Below are 16,806 nucleotides of genomic sequence, written 5' to 3'. Positions count from 1 at the left end.
TCCAAATGTTAGAGAAGTATATATTTTGTGCTTTCCTTAGTTTTATTTTAAACTTATTACCTAATAAATTATGAACATTAACGAGAAGGGCTCGATTTCCCAGAAAAGATGTTGAGGGTACTTGACCGAGGTTTTGTGGTAATCGTGGAGAAGGAGACAGTGCCCTTGCCAGCCTTCCTACTAGCTCTCTCCAAACCTAAAAAATGTAATTCCAAACAGGCAAGCAGAGAAGGCAGAACAGTATAATGAGATAAAACCAAACATCTCCTTGAATCATTTTTCTTGCTAGTAACTAGGTTTTATGCAGACAGTGACATGGGTTATTTGTCTCTTTTGCCAAGCCTCCCATGATACTATCTCAAAAGCAGGTGACAAATGTGCTAATTGATGCCCAGCTGTCATCACACTTAACATTTGCCCCAGGGGGCATCTTTGCATCTGTTGTAGATTTAGGGTTATTTTTTTTTTGATTTAGGGTTATTGTGGTATAACTGGAGTTAGATTTATTTAAGCAGCCAAACACCTATGGATATGCAGACCCTTAATTTCATAAACAGAAGAAGAAGGTACAGTTTTAGCTTATCAGACTGATGAGTTCTGTCTGACCTGAAGCCGCAAGGGAGGCCTTGCCTGGCTGTGCCCCTGGGACCAGTCGAAGGGCCTAGTTTCAGGAAGGCATTAGGAAGACAGAACAGCTGGGGTAGAATTGTGGGAAAGCACTGAAAATAGTGCTCTAGGGTCAGCTCCCCTGTGAATGAAAGCTACAGAAGGTAACAGGCAGGACAGAAGATGAAAAACTTCAAGACACGTTTCCATGTCTTTTGTTGAAAACATTTTGTCTAGATAAGGGATCAAAGAAAGATGACAAATAATTAATCTACTAGGAAAATCTATTTTGGTCTGCATTTAATTCACCAAAGGCCATTTTGGTTCTCTCAGTACAAGCCTGTATAATAGGTATTAACTCCATTTTACAGATATGAAAAAGTGGTGATTTATAGAAGTAGTAAGCCTTCAATTGAAATTTGAGTCCAAGCTTTTCTAATCCCCCAACCATGGCTTTTTTCCCATTATACCACAGTGTTCTCAAATTGCTAAATTAGTATCTCTGCTCTTCTCAAAAGAGATGGTCAGTTGTCAATTTTCAGCCTATTTCCCCAGTGAGAAACAAGAGGGCACCTGTACATTTACTATATGCAAACTGCCATTTTGCATGCAATTCCCTACTTTCCATGTGGACTGAGGTAAAATTACATTTTTACTGATACACCCTGGCTTCAGTAGAGTGCTAAGGGGCCCTTCACACAGAATACTCACAGCAGCAGGGCACTAGCTTCTAGGTTCCAAGCACATCCTAGCCCTGTCAATGGGAAAATGCTTTATTTACAACTTGCAAATAAAACATGATATAGCTGATCAACTGTTGTCTCTGTGGAGCAGAATGTCACATATCCTAGTGACAAACTGAGAAAATTCAGAGAACTTTCAAATCTACATAATAAACAACAGAGGAAAATCTCATGAACAACAGAGCTCTCCAAAGCTTCTGGGTAAGATCTGGAAGCAGCGCAAAATATCAAGTGGAATAATCTCAGTTTTGGCAGTAGTGATTGATGCTGGTAACATTAACTCAAAAGCTAAGAATCGATTAGGTAAATAAACTTAACACACTGATTTCTCTAAAAACAAAATATTCTCTGGACACCAAAGGCTCATGCCTGTAACCCTAGCTACTTAAAAGGCTGAGATCTGAGGATCATGGTTTAAGGTGAACCTGGAAGGAAAGTCTGTGAGACTTTTATTTCCAATTACCCACCAAAAAGCTGGAAGTGGATCTGTGGCTCAAGTGGTAGAGTGCTAGCCTTGAGCAAGATAGCATCCAGGCCCTGAGTTCAATTCCAGGATCAGCACACAAAAATATTAATATATATATTAGAACATTTAAAAAAAAAAGAAAATCTTTCTGCTCTGTTCAAGACACTGTTAACAAAATAAAAAGGCAAGGAACAGACAGAGAAAAATCTTTGCCAGACACCTGTCTCAAAGATAGGCATCCAAACTGAACAGAATGCTTAAAGCTCAACAAGAAAACAATTTAAAATGGGCAAGCTGAGTGTCAGTGGCCCACATATGTAACTGTAGCTACTCAGGAGGCTGAGATCTGAGAATTTTGGGTCAAAGCCAGATAGGGCAAACAAATCTGAAAGACTCTTATCTTCAATTGAATGAAAAACTGGAAGTAGAGGTGTGGGTCAAGTGGTAGAGTGCCAGCTGTGAGTGAAAAAGCAATCAAGGGGGTGAGGCTTTGAGTTTAAGCCCCAATACTGACAAGTATGCGCTCTCTCTCTCTCTCTCTGTCACACACACACACACACACACACACACACACACACACACACACAGCCACAGCTAGGCACCTCACCAAAGACAATACACAGAGGCCAAATAAACATATGAGAAGATGCTCAAAATCATGCCACTAGGGAATCACAAAACAATGAGATACATTATCCACCAATTAAAATGGTGAAAATTCAAAGCACTGATAACATCAAATGTTGGTGAGGATGAGGGACAACAAAGACTCTTGATCATTGCAGGTGAGACTGAAAAATGGTACAACCTCTTCAGGAAGCAGTTTGTCAGTTTCTTATAAAACTAAACATACTCCCACCAAACAGTATAGAAATTGTGCTCCTTGGTACTTACATCAAAAAGCTGGAAGCAAGTCCACATAAAATCCTGCACAAAGCTAAACTTGTAATTGCCTAAATTTGGAAGTGATCAAAAACTGTTTGTAAGCAAACTGTTGTATACTCATCTGTATCATGGAATATTAATCAGTGATAAAAAGGCACACAAAAAAAGACATAGGAGATACCTAATTGTATGTTATTAAATCAGCTAACTTGAAAAGCACACATGCTTCTATATGATCCCAATCACATGACATTCTGGAAAAGGCAAAACCATGGAGACAGGATAAAAAGATCAGTGTTTACCCAAAATGAACTAGGCAGGCACTCCATAAATGTAAACTACAAACTTAATAATAGTATCCCTAATAAGGGATCATTGAGTGTAACCAATGTACCATACCAACACAAGATGTTAATAAAAAATGAAAGTATAGGTATCTGGGGGGTGAGGTGGGCGAGGAGGTATATGTGTGTCCTTCTCTATACCTTTTGTTCAATATTTCTGGAATCACAAAACTAGTTAAAAAATAGTGTATAAATCCAGGCATATACTGGTGTTTCATGATTACAATCCTAGCAACTCAGTAGGCTGAGATCTGGAGGAGCAAGGTTTGAAGCCAGCGTAAGAAGAAAAACACATGAGATTCCATCTCTAAAACCACCAGCAAAAAGTCAGGCTGGAAGTATTTCAAGTGGTAGAGCACCAGCCAGGCAAGCAAACTAAAAGATTTCAAGCCCTGATTTCAAGCCCCAGTAAAAGTAAATAAATAATGTCTGTTAATTCTGAAAAGTTCCAATTAAACAAAAGATTGACTCAATATATTTAAGTGTATGTTGAGTGTTTATTTTTATTAAAACTACTATATGCCTACTTTCTCCTATAAGCGACATTTTGTTCTGCTTTTCTGTTAACAGTTTTCATAAAAATGCATTTTTCATTTAATGTGCCTCTCAGAATCATTCCTTCTTGCTGATGGAAGTAAATTATTCTCCATAAGAAATTTTAAAATTCCTTTATTTATTAATCCAATCAAAAATGATAAGTGCTAAACTAAAATTTCCAACCAAAATTCCACAGATGAGCAAAAGGAAAGCCTGTAGAAATAAAAAAGATAAAGAATAATTAAGAGTATGTCTTTATATGTTTTTCTTGCCCAATAACATACTTTATCTTTTAAGATGCAGATTTTTTGACATGTATAAAAACTATAAAATGATACATTATTTCTTGAAATGGATGTCTTAAAAGAAGCATTATAAAATAACCTACCCCAAGCTTTCTCCATGAGAGAAAATCTTCTCTGCTAAGTTTAAGATAAAATAGTCCTGGGAATACAAAAATCAAACAAGTTGATGTACTGGCACCTGTAAGTTGGAGAGGAAAAAAAAGGAGAAACTGTTGGATTTAGGTGTGAGGCAGACAACATTTTTCTTTCTTTTAGTATGTGGATTTCTATTTCTTTAAAATGGAAAACTTGCTAGGCACCAGTGGCTCATGTTTGTAATCCTAGCTACTCAGTAGGCTGAATTCTGAGGATCACAGTTCAAAAGCAGTCAAAGCAGGAAAGTCCATAACTACAAAAAGCTGTAAGTGGAGCTGTGATACAGCACTAACCTTAAGTAAAAAAGCTAAGGGATAGTACCCAGGCCCTGACTTCAAGTTCCAGGACTGGCACACATACACAAAAAGTGGAAACTTACCAATTATACCAAATACATTTCTAATGTCAGGAACATATATTGCAAGTAAAATGATGATAATATTGAGGGCTAGAGTGACCAAAGAATGACGAATCCAGGAAAATGGAGAATTGGAGAAAAGCAGCATCATTAAAGCTTTTCTGGCCTGTGTAAGAGAAAAAGAGACAGATTCAGAAAAAGAGGAGGCAAGATGCTCAATAAACACATGGATGGGAGCCATGACATTCCTGCTCCCAAACCATTTTGTTTTTGAAACACAGCCTCAACAATTAGTATAAAGTGTGCATACAAAGAGTATTTACACACATCAATCTTTCAATATAAGTGCCATAAAAATCATATTGCCTAAAATCTACAAAAAGTTTTTTTCACAGGCAATACTTTTAGATTGCATAATTTAAGAACTTACCAACAATAACACTATGTGATGAAATCTCAAAGCATCATTTTCATTAAATCCAACAGAAAAACCAAACATTTAAAACAGAAGAAATCATACCATGGGAAATGTCATTTACAATTTTATTTTCTGTGATCTGTTTCACAGCATGTAAATATGGAAACCCGTTCATTCTACTCTGGCTGCTCAGACAGGGAGTAGGCTGTCCTATCCCACAGGCTTTACCCAGCCTGCAGTACTCTTAGCTCTGAGTCCAGAAGGCCCAGTCCTTGAAAATTCACTGTTAAAGAGGTTCAAGACACAAGTGCAGAAGGACTTAGTTCCAAAGCCTCTAGGCACAAGGAGGAGCAAAAAGTCCTGAAGGCCCAGTTCTTTAAAATAAACTTTTTAAAAATCATTGTTAAAGAGATTCAAGACACCCATGTAGAAGGATTTATTCCCTAAGCCTCTATTTTAATTTTCTCAGAAATTCTTAAAATTCTAATATATACAACTAGATGCAGATCAAAAACCTGTTCTTTCCCTTAAATGAAAGTCTCAAGAAAATACAGTATTTCACTTAGATTAAACTAGCATGTCTTTGTAAAAATAAATCTACAATAAACCAGTAGGAGCTGATTTTTGCTGACTTCACTTTTTCGTCTTCATGCACATTCTTTTGAAGACGGAGTAGAAAGGGGGGAAAACCCCCCAAACATTAGAAGAACTCTAGTCTCTAAATTGGAAACAATGCTGTGGGAGGCATAAATCTAAACTAAATCTCAGAGAGCACAAATTAGCTTAGTGGTTCACTGTTACGCTTGTGCTTTCAATGGGGCCATATGCAAGGATGAGGTCTTTGATCAATTACTTGACAAATGAATAAGATACACAAGCCTAGATGTAATTCAAAGGTTTGTAGTCTGCAAAGAATTAGTGTGCCATGTTAGGGAGCCACTACACTAAGCACCAAAACCTTTACACGTACTTACAGGAAAATGGATTAGAGGGACTGTCAGAAGCACAGCAAACAGCATGCATAACTTCACAGTCATGACTACAACATCATGAGGCAAGTATTTACTATAACCTTGCAGTAACTCTGACTCCACTTTGTCTGTAAATAAAAAACCAATAATATGGATCACATTATAAACTATAAACTTAAGATGTCAATATAGCAAAATTATTTTGTTATACTAATGGATCTTAATAGATTTAGATTCCCATTACCAAATCTATCCATGTCCCCCACCTTCTGTTTTGTAAAACAGCAAAGATATTAGTTAAATATCTTCTTAAAATGAACAATGTGGGGCTGGGAATGTGGCTTAGTGCCTAGCATGCATGAAGCCCTGGGTTCAATTCCTCAGTACCGCATAAACAGAAAAAGCTGGAAGTGGTGTTGTGGCTCAAGCAGTAGAGTGCTAGCCTTGAGTAAAAGAAACTCAGGGACAGTGCCTTGGCCCTGAGTTCAAGCCCCAGGACTGGAAAAACAATAAATAAACTAACAAATAAATGTACAATGTTTTCCCCACTTTTAATGAAATTAGAAGCCAGGACAGGCAGAAACTCTAAAATTATGACAATGAATGACAAAGATTTAAAAATCTCTTTAGAATCCATGGATCATCTGAAGTGATTTCACAAGCACCACTGAGTATGGTCCTTATGGAAACAGGCTAAGAGAGCTAAGGGAAATCTTCAGCAGAGGATCACAAGAGCCATGCCCTTATGAATGCATACGATGATGCTAAGTGAAATGAATTCCATGTTATGGAAATGACTGTCATCTCACTGTTGTAATTACTTTCAACATGCCATGTGAAACCGTAGCTTCTATTGTTGATGATCCTCTTGTATCCCCTTCCTGTGGTTGTACCTGCACTATCACTGTATCTCATCTGAGTACACTGGGTAGTGTATATACTGGTATTAGAACTAGGGAAGTGAAAGGGTATATCAAAATCTAGAGACAAAGGATAAAAAGACAAACGACTCCAAAAGCAATACTTGCAAAACCATTTGGTGTAAACCAACTGAACAACTCATGGGGGGATAGGGAAAGGAGAAGAGGGGAGGGAGGAATGAGGTAGGAGGTAACAAACAGTACAAGAAATGTACCCAAGGCCTAACATATGAAACTGTAACCACTCTGTACATCACTTTGACAATAAATAAGAAAAAAAAAAAAGAAATCTTCAGTCACTTGCCCACAATGCACAACACAAGGAGGCAACACTCAATGTTTTGTTTTTTTTTGTTGGTCATGGGGCTTGAACTCTGGGCCTGGGCATTGTGCCTGAGCCCTTCAGCTCAAGGACAGTGCTCTACCACTTGAGCCACAGTGCCACTTCCAGTTTTCTGGAGGATAATTGGAGATACAAATATCAGACTTTCATGCGTGGGTTGACTTTGAACCGAAACCCTTAGATTTCAGCTTCCTGAGTAGCTAGGATTACAGGTATGAGCCACGGGCACCTGGCTACCCAATGCTTTTTTGTGCCAAAGCTAATACCTTTTCCTCAATTCTGCAATATTTTGTCAAATTTCACCCGTGGAATCATCTTTCATAAGAGGGAAGGGGGGCATTGGGACAACAGCTTTCTAGTAAGCCAGGGCAGAGCCTGGGACAGGACTGATGAATGCTGCCCTGATACTGGGCCCCACAGTGCCTCCTTGAGCCAGACAAAGAAGGGTAAGGGGCTCAAGAACTTGTACCTCAGTATTTGCGGGCGAAGACCAAGTTGGATTTAAACTAGAGTAGTGCTATTTTAATTAGAGAGTACAGTGGTTTTTTTTTAAAGAATGCTTTGGGGGAAATTAAAAAAAAAATACACCTTTGCTTTCAAGGACCTTATATTTAAAGGGAAAAGAAGACATATACATACAGACCTAACAGAAAATGTATACAAACAAAACTGCACCGAAGTGCTCAAAACAAAGAGTTATGGCATTTCTAAATGAGACCGCAAAACAACATTTAAATCCCATTCCTCACTAACAACATCCCTGAGTGTCTTGCATCTTTAAAACAGGGACACCAATACACTGACCTAAAGAGACACTGAGAATATGAAATGAATCAGTGTATTCATGCTGAGATTCAAAAGATGGAAGAGACATTCTCTAGAACTGAGAACTGGAGAAGGAGAAGCGTTGATGTAACAGCAATGTGTACTGTCCTGTAAGGACAGTAGAGGCTGTGACATCACATGAGGAGGGCTCAAACAGTATGGTAGTGAAGGGGCTGAGAATGCACTGAGGTCTTCCTACTGCAGCTCTGCCAAAAGTTTACAGGACACAATAAGGACTCAGGGAGACGAGTGTACAACTCAAAGGAACACCCAGAACATGAACAGGCTACTGTCATCATTATCACTGAGATATGAGAGGACCTCTAGATCAGTGATCACAGACATGGGAGAGAAAAGAATTCCTGAAAGAACTATGGGCATGATTTACTGGATGTTACACCAATGGACTAAGAAAGGTAGGAAGCTTCAGGAAATGTGCACTGTATTTCTAAATCTGTGAGGCACTCATGTCTTCAGAGAAATATGGAAAACTATTTCATTTCCATTTTCTGATTCATAAAATGAGCTATTAAAACCTCTAAACAATCGTGTAGGCTTTAAAATGATGATTATACACCATTCAGACAGCAGCCTGGCTCACCAGAGAAACATGTTTCCTCTTTTTACTACGTAATGCTTTAACATCTGTAATTAGAGTTGATGTTATTAATTCTAGGTACACACTTATAGGCCCCTTGAATCTGACAAAAGTTAGAAATTAACTAGGTCTTGAGAACTCTGGATAAAAGAATCCCACACAGCTGCAGAAGTATGAAGAAGTGCATGTAATACAAATTCAAAATACATGTCACATGTCCACTTCATAGTCTCTAAAGATGAAAACCTTTCTTCCAAATCTGTCTTCTGTGTTCCTAGCTGAGCCTTAACATGTATAAGAGATGGATTCAGATAAATCTCTACAACTCTCAGAGAGGACCTGAAGGTGATCTTTGCCAGTCACATATATCACTGAAGTCAAGAGGCTTCTGGTTCAACACACACCAACACAGCAAAGTTTACAAGGATTATCACAGTAGCAGAAATGACAGTGGATCTGTATTCAGAAAATCTGTCATTCACTCAGTGACAGGTCATCCCACCCCTGTACACTACAACAGATCAACTAAACAATGACTGAACACTTTAACTGCAGGTCAGTCCTTTTGATAAGACCTTGATTAGCAATTTATTTCCACAAGACAGAGAGCTCTTGTCATCTCAATAGTGATATATAACAGAAGACTTTTCTTGGCTATTAGTAACAACATAAAAAAAGAGCCACATAAAAAAGCAGCATAGCTGGGCACCGGTGGATCATGCCTGTAATCCTAGCTGTTCAGGAGGCTGAGATCTGAGGATCGTTGTTCAAAGTCAGCCCAGGCAGGAAAGTCCACGAGACTCTTATCTCCAATTAACCACCAGAAAACTGGAAGTGGTGCTGTGGCCTAAGTGGAAAAGCGATAGCCTTGAGCTGAAGAGCTCAAGGACAGAGCCCAGGCCTGGAGGAGTTCAAGCCCCAAGACCGACCAAAAGAAAAAAAAAAAAAGGCAAGATAAAAAGGCTTTACAGTATAAGTTCTGAGGAGGCAGCACAGGGACAAAGGCACTGTGTTTGAAGAGACAAAATAGGATTCAAATCTCAACTCCATTACTCATTATCTGCAGTGCTTAATTACTCAATCTAAAAGACCCTACACCCACCATGCAGAGTTGAGAGGAGTGAGGCAATGAGTGTCAAGTACTTATAGAAGGCTAGTTCAAAGAATGTCTCACCTACCTCACTCTTTTACCTTCTTTTCCATTTAGGCTTCAGCACAATTTAACACAGTTCCAAAGTACCTAATGATTCACAGACTTCTGGAACTACTTCTTAGTCATCATGGGATACTGATAGGACACTGATAGGCTGGTATAATTTTTCCAAGACAGTTCTAATTGTCCATTTAGAGGAGAAGGTCAGTATTTTGGGACTTTCTCTCAATGTTGAAGATTACTAAAAGTACTGCAGTCTAAGTATCCCTAATTTGAAAATCCAAAATCTGACATGACCCCAAACCCAAAATTCTTTGAGCATAAAAGTCTACCTAAATACTCTAAAAACTCCACAATTTGAAACATTATTGCCTCCAAGAACTTCAGATAAGTGGCAAGCAGTGTATTTGTGTCAGGTGATCATTTTAAATAACATATATATGTATATATATATGTATGTATATATATATGTATATACATATATATATATGTAATAGCACATGCCTATGATTTCTAGGCATAAATCAGTGGGATCAAGGTTTAAGACTAGCCCAGGCTTAAAGGTTAGTGAAAACCTACCTCAACTAATAACCTATGCAGAGAGGTACATGCCTATAACCCAAACTATACATAAGGTATAGGTCGGTGACTCTGGACCATGTCTGAACCAGGTAAAAAGCATGAATAACCAAAACAAAATGGCCTGAAGACTTGGCTCAAGTTGTGGAGTACTTGCCTAGCAAGCATGAAGCTCTGAGGTTAAACTGCCAAAAACTGTGTGTGTGTGTGTGTGTGTGTGTGTGTGTGTGTGTGTGTGTGTATAACAAATACATATACATGTAGCCATTCTGCTATGCTACATCACTTTGAATCCTGAAAGGTCCCGTTATGATTATTTTACTGGTACAGAAAAACGAAGAAACCCAACAACCAAAAATAAAACATATGTACTTCAAAAGATATATCAGTGATGACCAAAAAAGCCTGACAATCTGTTTTTGCTTTCTTTGCTTATCTGGGAACCAAGACTCATATCAAAAATAATGCTTTTCTGGAAGGTGTACATGGAGCTCTACCACTTGTTCCCTACGTTGGTATAAAATTTAAGAGCAGATTTAGATTTATGGGATGGCCATGGTTACTGCTGAGATGAATTAAACAAGAGCACTTTCAATTATTCAAATTATTCTACACTTTCAAGTTTTCTGATTTTCCTGAAGTTCCTGTTAAAAGAAAAAAGTGGGCAAAATAATGAAGAGAATTTTAGTTTTATGATTTTAAATATGCTCTAAAGGCTGTTTACTTTTAAGGATTTAAATATGTTCTTAAGAATATCTGGGGGAGAGAGAAAGATGGAGCCGAAAGAATAGGGAGGCACCCCGACTCCCACCAACTGAATAGCGAGCTGGGAACTCCAACACCCAACACCCCATCAAGAACCCAGCAAAACCAGCATCCAGAAGCAGTGGAGAAACGCAGGAAAACAAAAAGGAGCAAAAAAGAAGAACCGACAACCTACACAGAGCCGGAGATTCTCCGGGGCACCCTCCCCCCACCAGCCGACCCTGGCCCAAACAGGGTCAGGCTGGGAAAGGGGAATCCGGCGATCGGCAGACAGGCTGCCAGGAGCGCAGAATTCATATTGCGGGAGACCCCACGGACACAAGGCAGGGTGCGGACCAAGACACACACCAGCAGCGACGAGAATTTCGGGTCCACACCGGGTTCGGACAAGGGAACCCAGCGTGGCAGAAAGAGAGAACCGGGGAAGCCACCACGACACTTCGCCAACCCCTGAAGGGCCAACGGCTGCGCGGGACACACACAAAGCAGCAAAAGTGAATCCCCCATTATCCCCTCCCCCAACGAGAGACCAGCTATCAGAGACCCAAGCCCGACAAAGAAGCTAGATCTCCCTCCCTCCCCCTCCCCACTCCCGAGGGAACAAAGAACCCCCAAATCAGGCGGGAAGTTCCCATCAGGCGCTGGGAAGTCAGTTTAGCAGGGGAAGGGCGGAGCAGCCCCCATGCCCCACAGGTTCCTGAACTGGCAGAACCGGCCCCGCCCCCTTCCCAACAGGGGCCGGGGGACAGCCGGCAGGGCAAGCACCACCCGAGGCGCCTGGACCTCGCAGACTCTTACAACTAAAATCACAGGCGCTGGTGGGCAATACCAGCCCAGCAGGGTCACCTGAGCCTGATCACATCGCCCCCCCCCCCACAGCGGAGGCGAGGTCTGAGGGTGCCAAGCCACACCCGGACAGTCGATCCCACAGGGCCCCACACATACCGCCTCCCCCAACGGATTCGGGGGAGGGCGCAAGCACAACCTAACAACCCAGGACTCACTCTGGGAGGCATATCCCGCTAAGTGCCTGTTGTAGTGGACGCACAGCGCACAGGAGGGCGGGGCCCCCGGCGACAGCGCCCCCTCTGGTAGGCGTACCCTGCACTGGTGGGCGGGGCCACAGCGGCAGCACCTGCTGCCATAGACACGCCTACACAGGAGGGAGGAAAGAGCTACAAACCAAACCTGAGAAGCCATCCACAGATCTGCAGATGCGCAAATCACAAAGAAACATAACTCAGTTCATCAAAGGGCAAGCCAACTCCCCAGCTCCAAAAAGCAGCACGACTGAAGAGGAGATGGAGACTAAAAAAGCAAATGAGGCCATGTTAACAGGAATGATGGAAAGCGTCAGAAATGAAATCAGAAAACAATTCCAGGAGTTTAGAGGGGAAATCTGGAAGGACACCCAGGAAGCCAAGAAAGAAATGGAAGCAAAAATGGATACAATGCAAGCCTCGTTTAAAGAAATGGAAGCAAAAATGGATACCGTTTAAAGAAATGGAAGCAAAAATGGATACAATGCAAGCCGCCTTTAAAGAAAATCTCCACATCCTGAGAATTGAAATGCATGAAAAAATAGATTTAAAATACAACTCTTTAAAGGAAGAAATTTCCACGATCAGAGCTGATATGACAACCATAAATAGCTCTCTGACATCCATAAACTCCGCAATTGAAACCATAACACAAAGAGTGGACCAGATAGAATCAAGAATCTCTCGCCTGGACGATGAAGCAGCTGACAACAACCAGAAAATGACCACACTCCAAGAAAAGGTGAAGCTTCAGGGAAGACTAATCCAGGAACTAATGGACAAAGACAAGAGATATAATCTGCGCATAATTGGAATAGAAGAAGGAGCCGAATACCAGAACAGAGGGCTTAATCATGTTCTCAATAAAGTTATTGCAGAAAACTTCCTCAATCTCACAGGGGACCCCATCCAGATAACCGAAGCCTATAGGACACCTGGCAGGCCAGACCCCAGGAAAGCCACCCCAAGGCACATAATATTCAAGACTACAGACCTCAAGATTAAAGAGCAAATTCTGAATTCAGCCAAAGCGAAGAAGGAAACTTTTTTCAATGGGAAGAGGATTCGAATAACATCCGACTTATCCTCACAAACTTACCAAGCTCGAAGTGAGTGGAAGAACACCATCCAAGTACTTCAGAATAACAATTTACAACCTCGGATCAAATATCCAGCGAAATTGGAGTTCACATTCGAAGGGAGAACCAGATCTTTCCACACCAAAGAGGAGCTAAAGGAGTATGTGAATAAAAAACCAGCCCTACAGCGAATATTAAGAGAGAAACCCCAGCCAACAGAGATCGTAAAAGACACACAGACAGAATCAGAAAGAAACTTCAATAGCCAAAGTCCAGCAGAAAGACCAGCTCACTAAAGACAAGAAAAACAAAAAGAGGAAAAAACAGCCCAACAAGAAAATGGAAGGAGAAAAAACACCCTTATCCTTGATCTCTTTAAATATAAATGGCTTAAACTCCCCGATAAAGAGGAGCAGACTGGCAGAATGGATTCGCAAACAAAAAGTTGACATCTGCTGTCTACAAGAGACCCACCTTACAGCAAGGGACAAAAACAGGCTTCGAATGAAAGGATGGAGCAAGATCTACCAAGCAAATGCACCCACCAAAACGGCAGGTGTAGCCATTCTGATCTCAGACAAGCTGGACTTCTCATTAAAGTCCACTCAAAAAGACAAAGAAGGACACTACATACTAATACAAGGAAAAATCCAGAATCAAGAAATCACTGTGATAAATGTATACTCACCGAACAAAAGAGGCCCTACATATGTCAAGCAAATTCTCACAGAATTACAGAGCAAGATAGACGCAAACACAATCATAGTGGGTGACTTTAATACTCCTCTCTCTCCAAGAGACAGATCCAACACCCAGAGGATTAGTAAGGGAGCTGAGGACCTAAATAACACCATTTCCCAAATGGATCTAACAGACCTATGTAGAACCTTTCACCCTACAGAGACCCAATACACCTTCTTTTCAGCAGCCCATGGATCATATTCCAAAATAGACCATGTAATAGCCCACACAAAGAACCTCAGCATATACAAATGTATTGACGTCATCCCATGTATTATATCTGATCACAGTGGATTAAAGGTAACCCTCAACAACAAAAGAAACCACAGACACTATACACACTCTTGGAGACTAAACCCCATGCTGCTATCCAACACTTGGGCCACAGACCAAATTAAAGATGAAATCAACGAATTCATAAGCCACAATGACAATGAAAACACATCACAAAGAAACCTATGGGACACAGCTAAGGCAGTACTGAGGGGCAAGATCATTGCACTCAGCAACCACATTAAAAGAATGGAAGCAGAGCAGGTGAATACCCTCATGATGAAACTAAAACAACTGGAGAAACAAGAAATGACAGAATCTAAAACTACTAGGAGGGGAGAGATCACAAAGATTAAAGAAGAGATAAATCTGATTGAAAATAGAAAGACCATTCAACAAATAAATAAGACTAAAAGCTGGTTCTTTGAGAAAATAAACAAAATTGACAGACCCCTTGCAAGACTTACAAAAAAAAGAAGAGAAGAGACTCATATACATAAAATCAGGGACTCCACCGGAAAAATTACAACAAGTACACACGATATTCAAACAATCATAAGGAGCTATTTCCAAAACCTCTACTCAGCAAAAAACAATAATTTTACAGAAATGGATCAATTCTTAGAGAAGTACAAACTGCCCAAACTGAACCAAGAAGAAATAAATCAACTAAATAAACCAATAACTTACGGTGAGATACAGGAGGTAATCAAGAACCTCCCTACTAAGAAAAGCCCAGGCCCAGATGGATTCACCAACGAATTCTACAAAACCTTTAGTGAGGAGCTAATACCAATACTCCTCAAACTCTTCCGCGAAATAGAAACAGAGCGAGAAATCCCAAACTCATTCTACGAAGCTAATATCATACTCATTCCCAAACCAGGCAAAGACCCAACAAAAAAAGAGAACTACAGACCAATATCACTAATGAACACAGATGCAAAGCTCCTCAATAAAATATTAGCTAACAGGATCCAGAAACTGATCAAGAAAATCATACATCATGACCAAGTAGGCTTCATCCCTCAGTCACAAGGATGGTTCAACATCCGTAAATCAATCAACATAATTCACCACATAAACAGATCTAAAATTAAGAATTACATTGTTATCTCAGTCGATGCCCAAAAAGCCTTTGACAAAATACAACATCCATACCTATTAAAAGCTTTGGAGAGAACAGGAATAGATGGAACATTCCTCAAAACAATAAAAGCCATATACAACAGAACAACTGCTAATATCATATTAAATGGAGAGAAACTAAAATCATTCCCCCTAAACTCAGGAACAAGACAAGGATGCCCACTCTCCCCACTTCTGTTCAACATAGTGCTGGAATCCCTAGCCATAGCAATAAGGCAAGAGGAGGACATCAAAGGGATCCACATCAGCAAGGAAGAAATCAAGTTATCCCTATTCGCAGAGGACATGATCTTATATCTGAAGGACCCAAAAAACTCAGTACCCAAACTCCTACACCTAATAAACCAATTTGGCAAAGTAGCAGGATACAAAATCAATCCACAAAAGTCAGCAGCTTTTCTGACCACCAGCAATAGACAAACAGAAAAGGAAATTATGGAAACAATTCCATTTACAGTAGCCAAAAAAAGAATAAAGTACCTAGGGATCAACTTAACCAAGGACGTGACGGACCTATTCAATGAAAACTACAAAAATCTAATAAGGGAAATCAAAGAAGACACAAGGAGATGGAAAGACCTCCCATGCTCATGGGTAGGCAGAATCAATATAGTGAAAATGGCCATATTGCCCAAATTGTTATACAAATTCAATGCAATCCCTATCAAAATCCCAGTCACATTCTTTACTGAAATAGAGAAACCAATCCATAAATTCATATGGAACAGCAAAAAACCTAGAATAGCCAAAGCAATTCTAGGCAAAAAAATAGTGCAGGAGATATCACAATACCAGACTTCAAGCTCTACTACAAGGCCATCATAACAAAAACAGCATGGTATTGGTATAAAAACAGATCGGAAGACCAGTGGATTAGAATTGAAGACCCAGAAATAAAACCACACTCTTACAGCCAACTGATATTCGACAAAGGAGCTAAAGACATACAATGGAATAAACATAGCCTCTTCAACTACTGGTGCTGGGAGAACTGGGCAGCCATATGCAGAAAACTCAAAGTAGACCAAAGCCTATCACCATGCACCAAGATCAACTCAAAATGGATCAAGGACCTCAACATCAGACCTGAATCCTTGAAACTACTGAAGGACAGAGTAGGAAAGACACTAGAACTTATAGGCACAGGAAGGAACTTCCTGAATAGAATCCCAGGGGCACAACAAATAGGGGAAAGACTCAACAAATGGGACAAATTAAAAAGTTTCTGCACAGCTAAGGTCATAGCCACCAAAATAGAAAGACAGCCAACGATATGGGAAAGGATATTTACCAGCACAGCAACATACAAAGGCCTGATATCGGTCATCTACAGAGAACTCAAAAAACTAAGCCCCTCCAAGCCCAAAAAACCTATTAGGAAATGGGCAAAAGAGCTAAAGAGAGACTTCACAAGAGAAGAGATAAAAATGGCAAAGAAACACATGAGGAAATGCTCAACATCCCTGCTAGTAAAGGAAATGCAAATAAAAACAACCCTGAGATACCACCTCACCCCAGTTAGAATGGCCTATATTCTGAACTCAGGAAACAACAAATGCTGGAGGGGCTGTGG

At 40.2% G+C, this 16,806-nt stretch overlaps 1 protein-coding gene across 1 annotated transcript in view; it reads right to left on the bottom strand.

Annotated features, from left to right (window-relative positions):
* Positions 1-3,521: 3,521 nt before the first annotated feature.
* The window catches only part of Slc38a6 (solute carrier family 38 member 6), a 74,196-nt gene continuing 60,911 nt past the window's right edge, over positions 3,522-16,806 (bottom strand). Inside the window, exons 13-16 of the mRNA XM_048362083.1 lie at positions 5,772-5,896; positions 4,401-4,545; positions 3,970-4,064; positions 3,522-3,794 (exon numbers count right to left, since the gene is read on the bottom strand). Of these exons, the coding sequence (XP_048218040.1) occupies positions 3,714-3,794; positions 3,970-4,064; positions 4,401-4,545; positions 5,772-5,896 (446 nt within the window). The 3' untranslated portion in view covers positions 3,522-3,713. The remainder of the gene's footprint in view (positions 3,795-3,969; positions 4,065-4,400; positions 4,546-5,771; positions 5,897-16,806) is intronic.

Source organism: Perognathus longimembris, chromosome 14 (assembly GCF_023159225.1).
Source record: "Perognathus longimembris pacificus isolate PPM17 chromosome 14, ASM2315922v1, whole genome shotgun sequence".
NCBI lineage: Eukaryota > Metazoa > Chordata > Mammalia > Rodentia > Heteromyidae > Perognathus > Perognathus longimembris.
Note: the sequence above shows the minus strand (reverse complement) of the source record. Positions and strands in the feature narration are given on the sequence as shown.